The sequence below is a fragment of the Zonotrichia leucophrys genome, chromosome 1 (assembly GCF_028769735.1).
Source record: "Zonotrichia leucophrys gambelii isolate GWCS_2022_RI chromosome 1, RI_Zleu_2.0, whole genome shotgun sequence".
Classification (NCBI taxonomy): Eukaryota; Metazoa; Chordata; class Aves; order Passeriformes; family Passerellidae; genus Zonotrichia; species Zonotrichia leucophrys.
In genome coordinates, this window is record NC_088169.1 from 19,050,287 (window position 1) to 19,066,842 (window position 16,556).

At 41.3% G+C, this 16,556-nt stretch overlaps 1 protein-coding gene across 1 annotated transcript in view; it reads right to left on the reverse strand.

The window, feature by feature from the left end:
* The window catches only part of EGFL6 (EGF like domain multiple 6), a 28,710-nt gene extending 21,931 nt beyond the window's left edge, over positions 1-6,779 (reverse strand). The window contains exons 1-3 of the mRNA XM_064715514.1: positions 6,688-6,779; positions 2,732-2,844; positions 539-631 (exon numbers count right to left, since the gene is read on the reverse strand). Of these exons, the coding sequence (XP_064571584.1) occupies positions 539-631; positions 2,732-2,844; positions 6,688-6,755 (274 nt within the window). The 5' untranslated portion in view covers positions 6,756-6,779. The remainder of the gene's footprint in view (positions 1-538; positions 632-2,731; positions 2,845-6,687) is intronic.
* Positions 6,780-16,556: the final 9,777 nt, after the last annotated feature.

Genomic DNA, 16,556 nt, shown 5'->3' on the forward strand with positions numbered 1-16,556 from the left:
TGTCAAATTCCAAACTTATGGGGGAAAAATGGTGCATTTCAAGTTTCTGAAAACTCAATTTTAAGGACTCCCAATGATGGTTCTCAGAAATACCATCAGCATATACAAACAGCCCAGGCAGATTGATAAATTAATATCTACCATATAACAATGCAAGTCTTTCTGACTAGAAGATTAATTTACAAAGAAACATGGGCTGCTAATAAAGAAAATAACACGGGTTCTGGAATTGGCTTCCATCTCTTCTGATACCTTCCTAGATAATCTCTCCATGCCTTAATCCTCTGACTATAAACATGAGTTTGCCCTTGTCATCAGCCCATAGGAGATAAACAATATAGGTCCAAACTTTTGTCTGCTGAAGGAGGCTTAGAGCTTGTCTGGGATGCTGGAGATGCAAAAGCCTTAAATTCTTAAGTTCTTCTACATAAACAAAAAAGCATCCTGGTTTACTGCTTTGGACGATTACAAAAACCATAGCACAAGACAAGGAAACAGAAAACCAACAGTCTCTCCTTTCTGGAGCACATGCACAAACCTTGATTACAGGTTTTCCCTGTAAATCCAGGGAAACACTTGCATTTGTTTGGTCCCACGCACTCGCCATACTTGCAACCATGTCCACAGGTAGCTGGTGGAGTCAGGCAGAGAAAAGAGAGAGAAAAATAAAAAGTTAGAAATATTCTATCTGAGAACTTTTGCCCTGCTTAGTTGCCTAAAAGGTGGCACTAACACAGAATAGTGGCACTAACATTAATTACAAGAATTTGGTTTTTTCCAGGTTTGTAAAGACAAAAGGTCTCTCCCTCTTTTTTTTTTTTTTTCTGCAATAGTTACAAGGCACATTTAGTTTTGTACTCCTGCCTTTTTCCTTTCTTTAGGAAGCCTCTGTGAGAAGCAGCTGGCCAGCAGCTTGAATTGCTATGCTTGGCATCTGGAGCAGGAAAGAGGCAGCAGCACTCTCCTAGAGCCAAAGGAGACACATAATCCTACAGCAGTTTACAGTCTTGGATCTCCTCAGTTACAGCTGAGGAACGTGTCTGTCCCATAGGGAACATCCAGAGCACATCTGTCATCAGGCAACTGTCCTTAGCACACATCCCAGGGAGTATATTGGCATCATGTTTACAATAATTTGAGAGGGCTACATTTAACCTGGATGCATTAAGGAGCAACTCTAAGTCATCTGGATCATCAATCAGAAATTAAATGCTGACTTTTATAAGCCTTAAGGCTCCTGAAATCACTTTAATTGTCAGCATGGGGGTTATTCAGGAAGAGCAAACCAAACATGCATTTATGACAGGACTGCCGCTGAGGAAACAGTGAAAGAGTGTGCACCAGGGTGTGAATCTCAGTTCCTTATGTAGTTAAACTGATCTGCAAACTATAGGAAAGTTTAGTTGCTATATAGTAAAATTCATATTAAAATTCATTTTTCTGAATTCAAGTATCTTCCCTCCATTAACAGATACGTGCAGATGTACTGAAGGTACTGACTCTGCAGACTGAGGCATTTTTCTACATTTCTTCCAGCCCTGAATGCAATGTGACACACAGCAAGGCCAGCTTGCTCCCCTGGGATCCAAAGCATCCCTGCTTGGGATGTTCTCCCATGGGATGGAATGGGACCCCTTTGTCTTCTGTAATTGAGGGGATGCCAGACTGCAAAAGACCAGCTTGCAGTGTTAGCACTGAAGCAGTGAAAACTGGCACATCCGGATTTACAATGCAGAATTACATTATGGATGGCTTAAAGTGATTTGCCAAAGGACAGTCTTAAAATTTTATGAAAGCCTATTGCTTTAAAACAAGACAACCTACTTCACTGGCTGATCAAAAGTTACATTTGCCAGTTATCTCTCCAGGTATTAATTTGCATCAAAACTAAAGTGCAATTAAGCAATGCAAGAAATACTACAATAATCCTTTTCTCTTTTGTTAAAATGGCATATCATATATACAGAACAGAGACATTTTAGCATCTTTCCCTTTTAGCAAATGGATTTTCAGCAATGAATAATCTTAAGCCTCTATACAAACTCACTAGATATAAAAGGCCAAACTCTTTGGGACAACAAGCACAACATCTGAGAAGACCTAAAACATATATATTTTATGATTTTGTTGCGTTTTGCCCAAGCAAAATTGGATAGAGAGATTCTACACTGCACTCTCCTTGGGATATGTAGACCTTTCACAAATTAAAAGTGTCCTAAGGTCATTGTCTCTTCATTAAGAAAACGATCCACAGATCAGAACACTGGCTGGCTACCCAAGCTCAAGTCAGGGGCACTTATTATTGAGGGTTTTTTAGTATTTTTAGAAAAATGGTTCTCAGAGGCTGTGTAATCTGAAGATAAAGGATACCAACTGATATGAAATAATTTTAGAGATCCTTATATAGCATTAGAAAACACTGTATTTATGGCACGTACTCAACAGCTGTAACAGTGCAGCTACTAACCAGGGCTGTGCAGGAGGTTAGAACAGATGGTGCCTTATGGATCTAAATTTTTGAACAAGTTATGGTTTGGTGTTATTTACTCAAAGCTCTGCTTTTTTTGAGGAGATGGTCTCTCAAGCATGTTTTATTTGCTCTCTCACAGATTTGGAGATTTCACCCCTCAGGAGTTTTCCTTCTGTAACTTCTGGCAGACATGTAAAAAACCTGCTTATTAGTACCAAGTAAGCAGCAGCAGAGAGGAAACAAGCAGAAAGGTAATGTTACCTTCACAGTGGCCCTTGTTGTTCTTTCTCCAGCCAGGACAGCAATCCCACCTGGAGCCGTAGCGACACACCCCAGGCCGGCCCACAGCCCTCAGCTGCCCATGAGCTCTCGAGCTGTATGAGGAAGCACAAACACTAATTCCAGCAGGAAAATGCTCTAGTCCATTCCTCTGCACACCCCTTTGTACAATTCTCTTTTGCTTTATCCACTTGCAGCCATTTTCATTTCCCCAAACCTACAGCAGTGCTCCTTAACAGGAATGCAAGCTTCCATTTGATCAGAGAAACTGTGATGATGGCAATGTTTCACCTGCAATAAATTAACTGTGCAAGGTAAACACTTTCTAATGAGAAACACTGAAGGGCAAAAAATACAGCCAGCTCCTTGCTAGAATGAGCCATCTTAATATCAGTGAAGTCAATAGGGCTGCCTCAGCTTGTGTCACATGAATAACTGGATCAAATACATGATGCCATAACTGACAGCAATATTGCCTTAGATGATGAAAGACTGATTCCACAGAAAAGCATGTTGAGAACATCAGGCAGCCTCATAAAAGCTAGTGGCTTACAGGCTCATAGCCACTGCATACATGCAAAGTGATTGCATAAGTACTGACAGTCCCAGGTTCTCTGGTTGTATGAGACTCCCTGACCTACAAATTAATTTTAATTTCACCTGCCAATAAGCCCTGGGGTTCAAAGTCATTGTGCAGATCAACAGCTGCAAGAGTTGGAAAGCCTGCCATATTAATTGCCAAAATTATAAATCTGATGGAAATTCACAAATATGTAAATCTTCTAGACCTCCTCTGTGCTTCTATGAGTGCTGTGGCTTTAGTTCTTTTCTCCTTCTGCTTGCTGTAAGTTGTCCGCCTTAAGCCTGTCCCCTTTATGAAATTCTGCTCTTTATCCAAAATCCTCTCTCCCCATTGCTTTATCCAAGTCATAATTTAAAATGCATTTTCTTCAGAGAGTCCAAAGTGTTGGTTCTGACCCAGAAAATTCCTGTTTGGTGAGAGCTTTGTAGTAAGTGGTCTGGGGTCCTGAGGGGGGACAATACACTGCAACAGAAATTTCACAGTGGGAAAAAATGGTGGAAAAATGCCATCAGGCAAGAACTTTTGCATGTTTTAGTCTGAGGCATAAAAAAGGTAATATTTTTCATATTACAGGAGTACTTTGCAAGTATCCTCCTGTGCTTATCTGTAATGGCTGCACTCACATCGAAACAGTTCCTGCAAACATCACTGAGGCAAACTAGTAGAACAAATATATGCATACACTCATACACTTCAAAGACACGAGGTGTTACTCCAGAGTTTTTTTAAGTAGCTGAACCATTGGAACTAGAAGGGAATTCAGAGGAAATGCATAAGCTCATGTATCTGAGATACTCTATACAAAGAAATGGTCTTCGTGTCACCCAACAAGTAAAAAAGCTTCAGTGCTGGAATAAATTGTTCTGAAGCCACCCAACCTTTGCCATCAATGCAGTTTACAGGAGTACATGTTCTTGTGCATGAACATCTTCAGACAGGTGAAAAGGTGTGTTGAACAGCTCTAACTCCTCTATGTGTGACAAATCAGCAGCCTGCCTCTGCATCCTATAAACAATAAAATAACCTTTTTCCATTTTGTTATCCACATGTTGCTGCCTTACATCACTTGCAAGTATAAAGTTAAAGAACATATGTTCTGCTTGCAGACTAGAAAGTGGCCTTGAATTCACCTGGATAGTGAATGTACATTCTGCCTGCATCTCAGAAAATCCCTCTGAATACATCTAGATAGTGCTATGACTCCCCTGGAAAGTTAAAATGCCTAAAGCCTGGAGGAAGAAGGATCTCATTCCTTTCCAAAATGTGCTCATTTTCACAGGAAAAATGGATTCAGTAATGTTATATTTAATAATTTATATTAAAAAAAGTCATTGTAAAGCTTACAGTATCTCTCAAGATTTCAGAACAAACTTTCCTTAAAGCTGGGAAATGTTCCATAAAGCTACAAATTAAATTAACATAGCTGAACTCTATAGATATTGCCCTGGACAAGGTGGAAAGACTCGTGATTTCCACAAGAAGCATTAAAATAAAACTTACCTTAGGCAAAGATCAACTAGATCCCAAAATCTGGGAGGAAAACCAGTTTTGGCAGGTTAGTCCCTCTCACCCATGAAGAATCAACACCCATCAGCTTAGCTATTTCTATTAGGAGTTCAGCATTTAAAAAAAAAATTAGAAAGAGGAGATTCTTTCAGGTAGGCAGACCCTTTCTGGGAGAATGGCAATTGAACCTTCCTGGATATTGGAGAAAAAGTAATGTAGACTGGAGGCACAGGGCACTTCTGATCCCTCCTTGTTGGATATTCCTGTAGCATTTCAGAGGAACTACCTAAAGTACCTGAGTGAGATGGCTGGACTTATCACAGTCTGCTCAGCATGCAAAAAATTCCTGGCCTTGAAGAATCTGCAGACAAAAAATGTGACCAAAAAAGAAAGGCAAGAGAATGCACACTGTGCAGGTCAGATCACAGTGCAGTGGAAGAGTGCTGTCTGAAGAACTCTGAGAGGCAGCACTGGTGCTAAAGGTAACAAGTGGCTACTGAGCAGTCCAAGGTGCCCAGGGAGGAAAGAAGTAATTGAATTTTGTGGGTTTGGTATTGCTGACAGTGCTATGAGACATTTAGCAAAGAGCAGTGAGGATAAATAGAAACCACAACAACCGAGGACTGCCTGAGTTGAGGAGACTGAAATAAAGAGCTGGCTGCATTGGCTGTCACAAGATTGCTGTGTGACAACATTAGCACAATTTTAAACTAAGCGGGACTAGGTTGTACTGCTGCTGTAACCTGTATTGCTGTTGTGGTTTAGGAATGGTATTCCCCAAATCAGTCCCCCCACCAACACTCTCCACAACCACACGGCACCCTCTCTTGCTCCCCAAATTTCCCCTCATCCTTCCCCTAGCAGCAGGATGGACATGAGAACTGGAGGCAAAATAGGCAAAGATTGCAGGTTGAAGTAAGAACAATTTCCTGGAAATAGCAACCAGATAAGAAAATGAACAGTAATAGCAACAATACTAATGACAGAAGGAAGAAGAAAAGAAACATTTCACACGAAAATACCCCTATGATAGACCGGATGGGCTCCCTCCACCACATTTTGTTGACTGGAAGGAATCCCTTCTTCCTGGAGGTCAGTTCTTTTCCTAGACAATGGTAGTACATAGTGAGGTGGTACAGAATAACAAACGTCCTTTCTCTAAGACATAAAAGTGTAAGAGCAGGTCTGGAGTTAATGAACTTCCAGTTCCCGAGGAGCTAACCACTCAACAGCCTCGCATGTGCTGGGTCAGCACACTACCACGTCTCGATGACAAATGTTTCCATTCACAGATCTCACATTAAAGAAATAAACCACAAAACATCTTGAAGGCTTCACATGCAGTTGCTGGGAATTGTCCCTTTAGGAGCTCCCTTGCTGCAGCACTTCTGTTTCTGGAGAATTGGCAGAGGGAACACTGGAATGGCTTGGTCTGGAGTAAGTGGTTTTACTGATCCTCTCTCAAAATCTCATTAGAACCTCTGCCTCCATAGAACCCAACACCTGTGATGACAGGCTGCGGGTGAAGGGCCATTTATGCTGGCAGACCAAGAACTGGGGGTGCTCACACCTTCCCACAGGTGCTGCAGCTATTCCCCCATCGGGACCGCAACTTAAGCTGCCGCTTTTCCCAGAGCTCCGCTGTGACACCTCGGGGGAGCGGCTCGCACCGACCGGGCGGGCGCCGTTCAGCACCACGGCCCGGACCGGCCGCCGCCCAGGCGGACCCGCGCACACCCCGCGCCCGGAGGGAGCCCCCGACACACGCGGGGCCGCCGGGAGCAGCAGAGCAGCCCCGGGCCCGCCGGGAGCGGAGCTGCCGTGCCCCTCCCGCCCGCGTCCCGCTCACCTGCCCGCGGCGGCCAGCCCGACGGCGAGCAGCGCGGCCAGCAGCGCGCTCCCGGGCGCCGCCACCATCCCCGGGCACGGCGGCACCGCGGCACCCTGGGGCGGGCGGGCTGGCTGGCTGGCTGGCTGGCTGGCTGACTCGCCCGCCCTAGGGCCGTGCTTCGGCGGCAGGGGGCTTATAAAAGGACGGGGCGGGGCAGGCCCGCCTGCAGCCGGGGCGGGCAGACCCCGGAGAGGGGCGGGGGGTCCCGGCCCGAGCAGCGCAAGCTGCCCCGGAGTTACAGTGATGCTGCCCCGCAGCCGCCCACGGAGCCGCCGTGATGCTGCCCCGGGGAAAGCCGTGTCACGAGCCCGGTACGAACCCGGCCCGGCCTAGAACCGGCCGCTGGTAAATCGGTACATCGGTAAATCACCATTTACCAGTGCCCCACAGCCGGCGTGCTCGCGGGCTCTGCCTCCGCAGGCACCCGCCGTGCCAGCGCTGAGATGGGTTTCCATCCCCAGGAAATGCATTCGCACCGAAAGCTTTCCAGGCTTTGCCCTGCAGGACCGTCCCTGAACAAACTTTTCAATCTGCTAAGTACTTGGATATTAAGAAAAAATTTCTCTAGAAAAAACTCCCGAGTTGCTGACATCTACTGCTGGTTTCTTCAGACTTCTGAAAGTACAAATGATCTTCCAAAGTACGTTTAAGTCACCGTGTAGAGAGGAGCAGTGTGAAGTCAGAAGTACCAAAAGGTGGCAAATTTAGCCCAAGGACTCAAATGACATCTGATTAAAATTCAATTTATTTAAAAGAAACAAACTTGTGCAATACTGTTTATGTGTTGCACAGGATGGTAAAGACTTTTTTTTGTCCTGGACACAAAAGCCATTGTTGGTTTGCAGCTGTGCTGCTGTCTTTTTGAAATGCAGCACTCACTACCTTGAGACTCCCCAGCTCCATTCATTAGATTTGTCTTCCTGTATGGGAGGAGTAGTCTTTTGATTTTAGTTAAATCAGCACCGTGTAGAAAGCATAAAACTCAGTTCAAAGACTCATGATTTTTATTATGCACATTTATTCCAACAAATAGATATGAGTGTATCAGTTGAGTCTGATCTTCTTGCCACTAAAATGTTGATTGGTGTTCAAGATGAAATTTTCTGGTCATAAAACAAATAATTTCTGAACTGTGATGCAGGTAGTCTGTTATGAGCTATAATTATTTCCCCCCAAAAAATATATATATATATATTTTTTTTTCAGAGTGACTTGTGGATAGGTCTGTCTGCCCTGGTGGTCCCTAAGTAGTACTTCGCATTGCCTGCTGGAATGGGACTGGCCCTGGGTCTCCCCCATTCCCTGTGATTTATTAGGGAAATGTTTATTGAGGCTGTAGTCATGGCTGTCTCCCACGTGAAAGCTGATGGGCAGTTTCTGGACCATCCTCCCAACCTTGCTCTGAGCTCTCACAGGAGCCTTTTCATGCCAAGGTGATATAAGAGGGCCCTGGGGCTTCTAGGGTCATATATAACATGTCTTACAGGAATGTCCCTCAGCTTTTAGGAAAACCTTTTTGTACTTCATACAATCCTGATCCCAAAGCACATCTCATGGCTGCTGTTCATATATTTTCTTGATATCTAGAATGTAAAATGAGAAATTAGTGGGATGACAATTATAAATCCTGTTCCTAAACTGAAAACAGTTCTTGTTTCATGAAATGCTGTCCCTAGTTTCGGGGTCTTAGTTATGTCTTGTACTCCAGTTTTTCATCTCTGCACCAAAGGGAGCCCCATGATAAAACTGCTTTGCCCCCTGAAGATGCCATTTCGCATTTGGGGTGAATGGACATAAAAGCTGAATTTGTGTGGAGGAGTGTCCTGCTCATCCCCCTTCGTTTCCTCCTTTGCCTGACATGCTGGGTTGTACCAACAAGAGCATCACCAGCAAGAAAAGACGAAGAAGTAATTGGCCCTCTATTTATCACTTGTCAGGGGATACCTGGAATACTCTGCTTAGGTTTGTCCTACTTGTCTCACTTGGTAGTTTCTGAAAGTTACTGTGGAACAGCTCCATAGACTCATGGGCCCTGGAGACACAATACAGAGGAGGAGATTCCGTCTCCAGAGCTTGCTGAAAGTACATGAAGGACAGGCCCTGACACAACTCTGGCTGTACCATGATTTAATATGATTTTTTCCTCTGAGGCTGTAGCTCTAATACTCAATGGGATGGAAGGGTGGAATGGAAGATGGAATGGAAGAAGTCTATGAGGCTATGGAAGAGAACTGGATTTGCCCTTCTCTCCACACTTTGAGTGTCCCTTTGTTACAGGGCTCGCAAGGGTTGCAGGATGAAGAGAGAGGCAAGAATGTTGACCTCATGTTCAGAAGGCTTGATTTATTATTTTATGATATATATTACATTATGACTATACTAAAAAGAAATAGAAGGAAAAGTTCTCGGAAGCTAGCTAAGCTAAGAATAGAAAAGAATGAATAACAAAGGAGCTGTGTCCCAGCAGAAAGTAAGAGCAGCTCTGCTGTGAGTGGTCAGCAAATCCAAACATCCACCCAAGACCAATCATGGATCCACCTGTTGCATTCCACAGCAGCAGATAACCATTGTTTACATTTGTTGCTGAGGCTGCAGCTTCTCAGAAGGGAGAAAAATCCTAAAGAAAGGATTTTTCACAAAAGATATCTGTGACAACCCTTCCCATGGAAAGGAAGGGCTTACATTTTCAAATTAAGCCTTGAACTCTGAAAACTTCTGCAAGTCCCCTGTGAAGAACCCAACACCAAGTATCTAATACATAATGCCCCATATTATATGGGCCCTTTTTCCCCACCTGGCCTATCCTAATTGATACCTATACAATCCACGTGTGCATCAGGGATTGCCATTTCCACCAGCTTTATGAATGAATGTAATAGGAGACCACTGTGTGGTTTTCAGGGATGAATTTTATAGGTGTAGCTTCCTGGCTTTTGATGTGATTTTCTTTACTTTCAAGTCTCCTGCCAAAAAGATTTAGACTTTTTCCCCCCCTCATATAATTTCTCTACATAGTAACACACAAATCTTTCATTGCTTGACTACATTAGCCTGTAACAAAAATAATTCAGTCACTGGTGATCCTCTTTATATAAAATATTTTCCATGTGGTAGCCCAATAACATGGTGCCTCTTAGTAGCTTTTGGGGTTTTTCCTGACAGAAAAAACCACAGTGATTTTATAGTTTGTTCAGCTACACTATGTCTAAAAAATGTGAAGTTTGTGTAATCCATACCTTTATTTTGTCATATTAATAAATGTTAAATGTTAATTGACTGTCCTGTAATTCAGCATTTTGGAGCTTTAACTTTGATGGTTTGTCATTTTATTTGAATTATCAAAACGTAACAGTTGGTGGGTGGTAAAAGAATCAAAAAAGTAGGGATTAAACCAGGTAGGATCTGGACCTATCATGCACTTGTTATGGGTCCATAGTTGCTACTTCTCAGCTTTTGCTAGTTTGCTGCTGCTGCCTTTAGAGATTCCTGTATGGAAAATGGCAGCAGATTTCTGTTTTACTTGGATCCCAGGTTCTGTCCTTGTTTGTTCCCCCTGAGCTCGCATGCTCAGGAACAAAGCAGAAACCTCAGCCTAGTGGGGAACACACACTTGGTGGGACTTTACGGAATCAATAGGAGGATCTTTGTGGTCACATCACAAAGACATTTGGTCCTGAATTCTCAGATTACACTTCTGTTACCATGAGTTCAGGTTCTCTCTGTGTCTTGATATTTGGATTAGGTGTTGGTGTAAGACTCTAACACTTCTTATGCTGTAAATATGAATTACTCAATCTCTATTTAGGAATCACAAAGGACTGATGAAATTGAAATATAAATACTTCAGCTAAAACATTTATATTAAGCATAGATAGAATAAAAAATAACTCAGAGCATTAAGGACTGCAATATTGCTATAATAGCAATCATAACTATATCCCTTTTCTTTTTTAGTGAAGTTCCATTTATACTGCCAAGTAGTTTCAGATCAAGTTATTTTATAGATTTTTCATGGAGTGGAATAGAGAAATAAAAGCAAACCATTCATTTTTTTCTCATGAATAATTTTATAAGCTTTAATAGACTATTTTGAAAGAGTAAGATGTCATGAATGGGATTTCTGAATTGGAATTCCTGAATAGAATCATGATTATGAAATCAATTGAGCTTATTTTTTGTTTTGGTTTGCTGAGTATTGCTTCAGGATATCTTGAGAAAAAAAGTCATGTTCTTAAAATTAAAAAAGTTGAAATTCTTAAAATTATTTAACTACGATCTGAGGGTTTAGGAAAACTATCAAATACTCAGAGATTTATGAGACCTAGTAATATTGCTTCACTGAAATTATGCATGTGAGGAAAAAGTGGCAGACTAGATTGTTAAAGGCAGAGCACCAGGATTAACAAACCTTTGTTACCAGGAAAATTTAGTTGTAACCTCAACCTACTTTTTAGCTGACACTATAAAATACTCTCAGACGTGGTGTGTTTACATTCCTTTGATATTTGATAACATTTTTCAGATTTTTACCATGGTTAAACCCAGCCCTGTGGTTCATGGGGCAAAGCTTGCTGTCCTTTGTGTAGCAGAGAGTAGGAATGCATTGACAGGATCAGCCTGGGTCCCAGATATCCCTAACAAGGGCTCAGTAGGTATCTAACCAAGTTTTGGTTTCTGTGAGGGAATCCTTATTTCTGCTCAAAAGTAACTGCAAGCATAAAAGCTCACTGTTTAGGAAATGCTTTGTATTGTATTATGTTTAAATAATTAAAAATCACACACTCAAGATGGTGGGTGGTCTAACACAGCATGAACAAGAGCCTATAAAAATTATACAATTGGCCTGGAGATCACTTTTCTAAACATATAAGTAAGAGGTTTCACATGTTGGTTTTATACTCCACAGCCTGGAGTTCCAAGCAAGATTATAAATTTATTTGGCAGAAGCAACTGAGCCAAAGGATATTTGTGCCTGTTTGATGACTGGTTCAGGAGAATGTGAAGAACTCAGCAAAAGCTGATGAAGTTTATTTTGGCAGCTAAGACAAAAGTCATTAAATGAAAGGAAGGCAACATGGAACTAATGAAAAATCTGATGGCATCATAGATGAATATATGCATGGAAATGTCTGCTCAAGGTTTTCTTTGCTGTCATTTGGTTCTCTGGCATGGATATTCATCACTGGTTCAGTTGTGTCAGGTCTGCTTTTGAAGGACATCTTAAAGTTTCAGCTAAAATCCACAAGTCCATTTCACATGGTCCATGAACTTAAGCATGTTGAACAGTCAGTCGCTTCCAAAGTGTAATTCTGAGGTGGATATAGAAACACCACCTGTGTCTGCATTGTGGACAGTACCAGTATTATAACAAATAAATACTGTTTTTTTAAAGAAAAATCTTTCCAAAAGGACTCAAGGTTTTTATCTGTCTGCACTTATTTTTATTTGAATTTTTTCATAAGCTCTTTTCCCTAGGCCTTAATCTTCAGTGCTTAAAAATGTGACTGTATAATTTTTCTGAAATACTCCCCTCCTATCTCTGCTCCTAAGAGAACCACCTTGACTCATACATGTGTAGAAAGTATTTTTCACATCTAGTTATCCTCTAGATGAACATTTTAGTCTGTTTTCACATTTTGTCACAAAACAGTGCCTCTTGCCATATGAGAAATTATTTTGTTCTTTGGTTGCTTCTCTTGTTGGCCAAAATAATCTAGATATGGCTTTTATATTCCAGCAGCCATACAGGAATCATCTGGGAGTCTGGAGTTCAGTCAAATACGATACTGAAATGCCAAATTAAAGTTTTGGAAGACATGTTCTTACTCTTCAGCAGAACTGTCTAAATTTCATCAACTTCCCTGAATTCATTTGGTCAGTGTCCTTTACCTCTTTGTCTCATAAAATTTATGAATACTCTTGCCCTCATACAAATCTTAAGAGAATCCAGAGAAGCTTTGACCAAAAAATAGAAGTAATGCAGAATTAAGTCAAATGAAAAAATTACAAAATATGCAATATTTTATAAAACTTCGTTTCTTTTTCAGTATTGACTGTTCACATAAATATTTAGTGGATACAGTTTCATATTTACAAGTGCACGCATTTCATTTTTTTTGTGTTGGTGCCTTTAAAACTGTTAGCATTGGTTTTGGTCCCAGTCTGAGATCCAGGTAGATTTTTGAACTGTGTTTTTTGCATAATCAGAACTGTCCTCTTGACACTGATCTGCTATTTTGTTTCAAGAGCTAGAAATCTTTACAGGCCTTTGGATTGAGCACTGTTACTTTCCTTGGGTGATGCAGGTGTCTTTCACCACCAGCACTTCTGTTCCATGTCCATCTCTTTTCCAGGTGGGACTTAAATCTCATTTCTGTGTTTGAGGGGAGGCTCCCAATGAACCTCATTGGGGTTTTCCAGTACTCAAAGGGGGATCCTAAAAAAAAGAGGGAGAGTGATGCTCTGCATGGACAGATAGTGAAAGGACAAGAGGGAAGAACTGAAAACTAGGAGAGGTGGGATTTAACTTGGATGTTAGGAGGAAGCTCTTTGCTGTGAGGGTGGTGAGGCCCTGGAAAAGATTGCCCAAAGAGGTTATGGATGCCCCATTCCTGGAACTGTTCAAGGCCAGGTTGGATGGAGCTCTGAGCAACCTGATCTAGTGGGAAGTGTTCCTGCCTAGGGCAGAGGGGTTTCAGCTAGAAGATCTTTAAGGTCCTTTCCAACCCAAACCATTCTGTGATTCAGTGATTTGCCTTCCTGATTAGACATCTGTCTTTTTGGTTTTGACCACTCTGTCTTGGAACCTTTTCCTTCAACGTGTATTCCTCTCCTTTAAATTTTGCACATGACCATATATTTTCTATTTGGAGATGTATTATTACAGATATTTTAAAAAATAAACATCTGTTTAACATATATATCTGCTGCTAATATGCAGTGTAAAGTTAAGTGTATGCCTTAAGTCCCTCCTGGAAAATAATTTGGCTGCTTTTCTTCCCCCTTCCCAGCTGTGTACATATTGTAAATAAATTAGTACTCTGAAGCCATAGTGTTTATGTCCAACTGCCTTTTCCTTTCCTTTCCTTTCCTTTTCACTTTCCTTTTCCCTTTTCCCTTTTCCCTTTTCCCTTTTCCCTTTTCCCTTTTCCCTATCCTATCCTATCCTATCCTATCCTATCCTATCCTATCCTATCCTATCCTATCCTATCCTATCCTTTCCTTCTGCTTTCTGTTATCCTCTGTGTCAAGCAGAAAACAATAACAGTGCTCATTAGGAAGTTTCCATGTTTAACTTTTGCAAGGCAACATTCAGAGAAAGAAGACCTCCCAGTTTTTTTCTTTAAGTGCTTTGTTATTTTCTCACCATAAACTCTCCAGAAGGCTTTTGGCAGCTCTGTCATGATGCTCAGTTTCTTGCCTGGAAGCCTGACCTCTGAAATATCCCATTCTTACACTCCTAAGTCTTCAGTCACAAGGGATGGTGTGCTTACCACAGTAACTGCAGGAAAATGACTGCTCTTAAAATAATAGCTGTTGTTTCAAAACATATAAAATATTTCAGAACCTCCTTGTTGACACCCTTAACAAACAGTTTGTTCCCATGAATGCACAGTATGGTTCTCAACCCATCCAGACAGACAATGTAAGCTCAAAAGCAATCAGTGTTTCAGCCTGCTTGGTGTCCGTTCATTTCATCTGCAGTTACCTGTGGGCTAAGTTCAGGAGAATGGAAAAGCTCTGCTTTTACCTGTTGCCCAAGAAATGTGAAATATGTATTATAAGAAAAAAATCCTGAATGGGAAAGTAAGTTAATAACGTTATATTGATATATATTAATTTTTAGATGATTTTATTATCTGGTTAAAAGTCTTTTGAGACCTCATAAGAGAGGTCACCCTTATGGAGGTGGCTGTATGGTGTTTGTATGTTATACAGCTAAATTTGTTAGTAAGTGATATAGCAAAACAGATCAGATCTAAAAGGAAGGGAAAGGTAAAAGTTGCTTGCAAAAGCCCTGAGTAAGTTGATTTTACTCACACTCATTCTTACTTCCACTTACCACAAGCACCAAGTGTACCTGAGTGGTCTGACACTGTGTGGGATGCAAAGGACCAGAGAAACTACAGAGCCCTTGTCACAGCTCTGGGGTCCTTCACCAGGGCTGGCAGTGAGGAATTACTTTTTAAAGAAATATTTCATGTCCATTTAGGAATAGCGTTTATTCTCCTGTTGTGATAAGAGGAGAGAATGGTGTGTATGATGTTCTGCAGCCTTGTTGCCATCCCTTCCTGTGTTCTCAAAATGTCTTACATTGATGAGTAATTTCCGCTGAGTTTTTATCACAGTGTGTGTTGTCTGGGGTGACACATTCCTCTCTGGGACTGACTGGGAGCTGCCTTCTTCATTACATGATTTTTTAACCCTTGTTCTGCTGTTTTCTTTAAGTGCTGTCTCTTTTTCTCACACACATTTCCATTCATAAGTAATTCTTAGCAACCTCAAAACCTTGGTTACAAGTCATTCCATCCTGGTTACAGTTCTAGGAAAACCCTGAAAAAAACAGCTGTGCAGGACTTAGGCAGTGGGAATAACTGGTGCATTCCCCAAGAAAAGACAAGAGTTGTGTGTGGTTCATTATAAGAACATAATTTGGCAAACAACACAACTCTGGAAGATGCATAACTCTAAAGCTTATAGGAAAGTAGAATGTAACAAAATCACACACCTTCCCCTATGTATAGTTGTGTAAAATTCATTAAGGAGAGGCCATGTCTGTGTCCCATTCAAATACTGCCAGGCTATGTGTCATAATGCCAAGACTGAGAAAGCTTTTAAAGTTCAGCTTGAGGATTATCTTTCCTTTGAAGAGAAAAATAATGAAATCATTATCGGTGGAGTATAATTTTTTTTTTTTCTCTTTTTACATATTTATTGCTGCTCCATGTCAGAATTCTTATTCTGGAAAAAGAAATTTATTTTTTCAACTGAGTATGTGTTTCCTATGTATTTTCATTTATATCACCTGTCAATAAACTCTGGGAACTTGATGCCATTGTGTTTGAGGAAGCAAGGACCCCATAACATAGATTTAAAGATAATATTGTAGGATAACAGTGCAAGACAACACTGATTGATGGTAGGATTGAGTAGACAGCTGTACACCCGCTGGTTTTGTTTAGAAATGTTGTATCCTGCTGTTATCTGCTGTGCTTGAAAATGTAAGAGTGTTCAGTTTTCCTTTTTCAACTGTGGACTGAATTTCCTGCTTCTCTGAATGGGAGCGTTTCCATTTTGAAATCTAAAGTACTTCTCCATGGCACAGCATTTAATATTAACTTTCTGTATTCAGTGCAGATGGATTTATATGCTGCTTGCCTTTTTTTTTTTTCCCTCCCATTACTGGTTTGGCTAAGCAGACAGGTGGAGGTGGATAAGTGTATGTGCAGGTTAAATGGATGCCAGGTGTAGAAACCATCTGCAGGATGTAATCTGCAGAGCTCCACAGTGCTGGTAACAAAACCAGACCCACACCAGCAGTTTCAAGCATTGTCTTGGGGTGCTTTTACTGGGCACCATGTGTTTTGTGTATCATCTTTCTGACCATGTGTAGTAACTTCAGATGTTTTATAAGAATGAGTGATGGCTAATCCTGCCTTGCTAAACAAAAGTCCAGTTTGGGCTGGGTGGAATTACAGACTCTTTGTCACTGCTCTGTAGTTGTGTTTGTGCAGTGTAAATGACCACCATGAGAGACTGGACACTGGGATATTCCTTAGCAAACAGATGCCTACAAACATTTTAGATCCATGTGGGCTTGTGTAGTG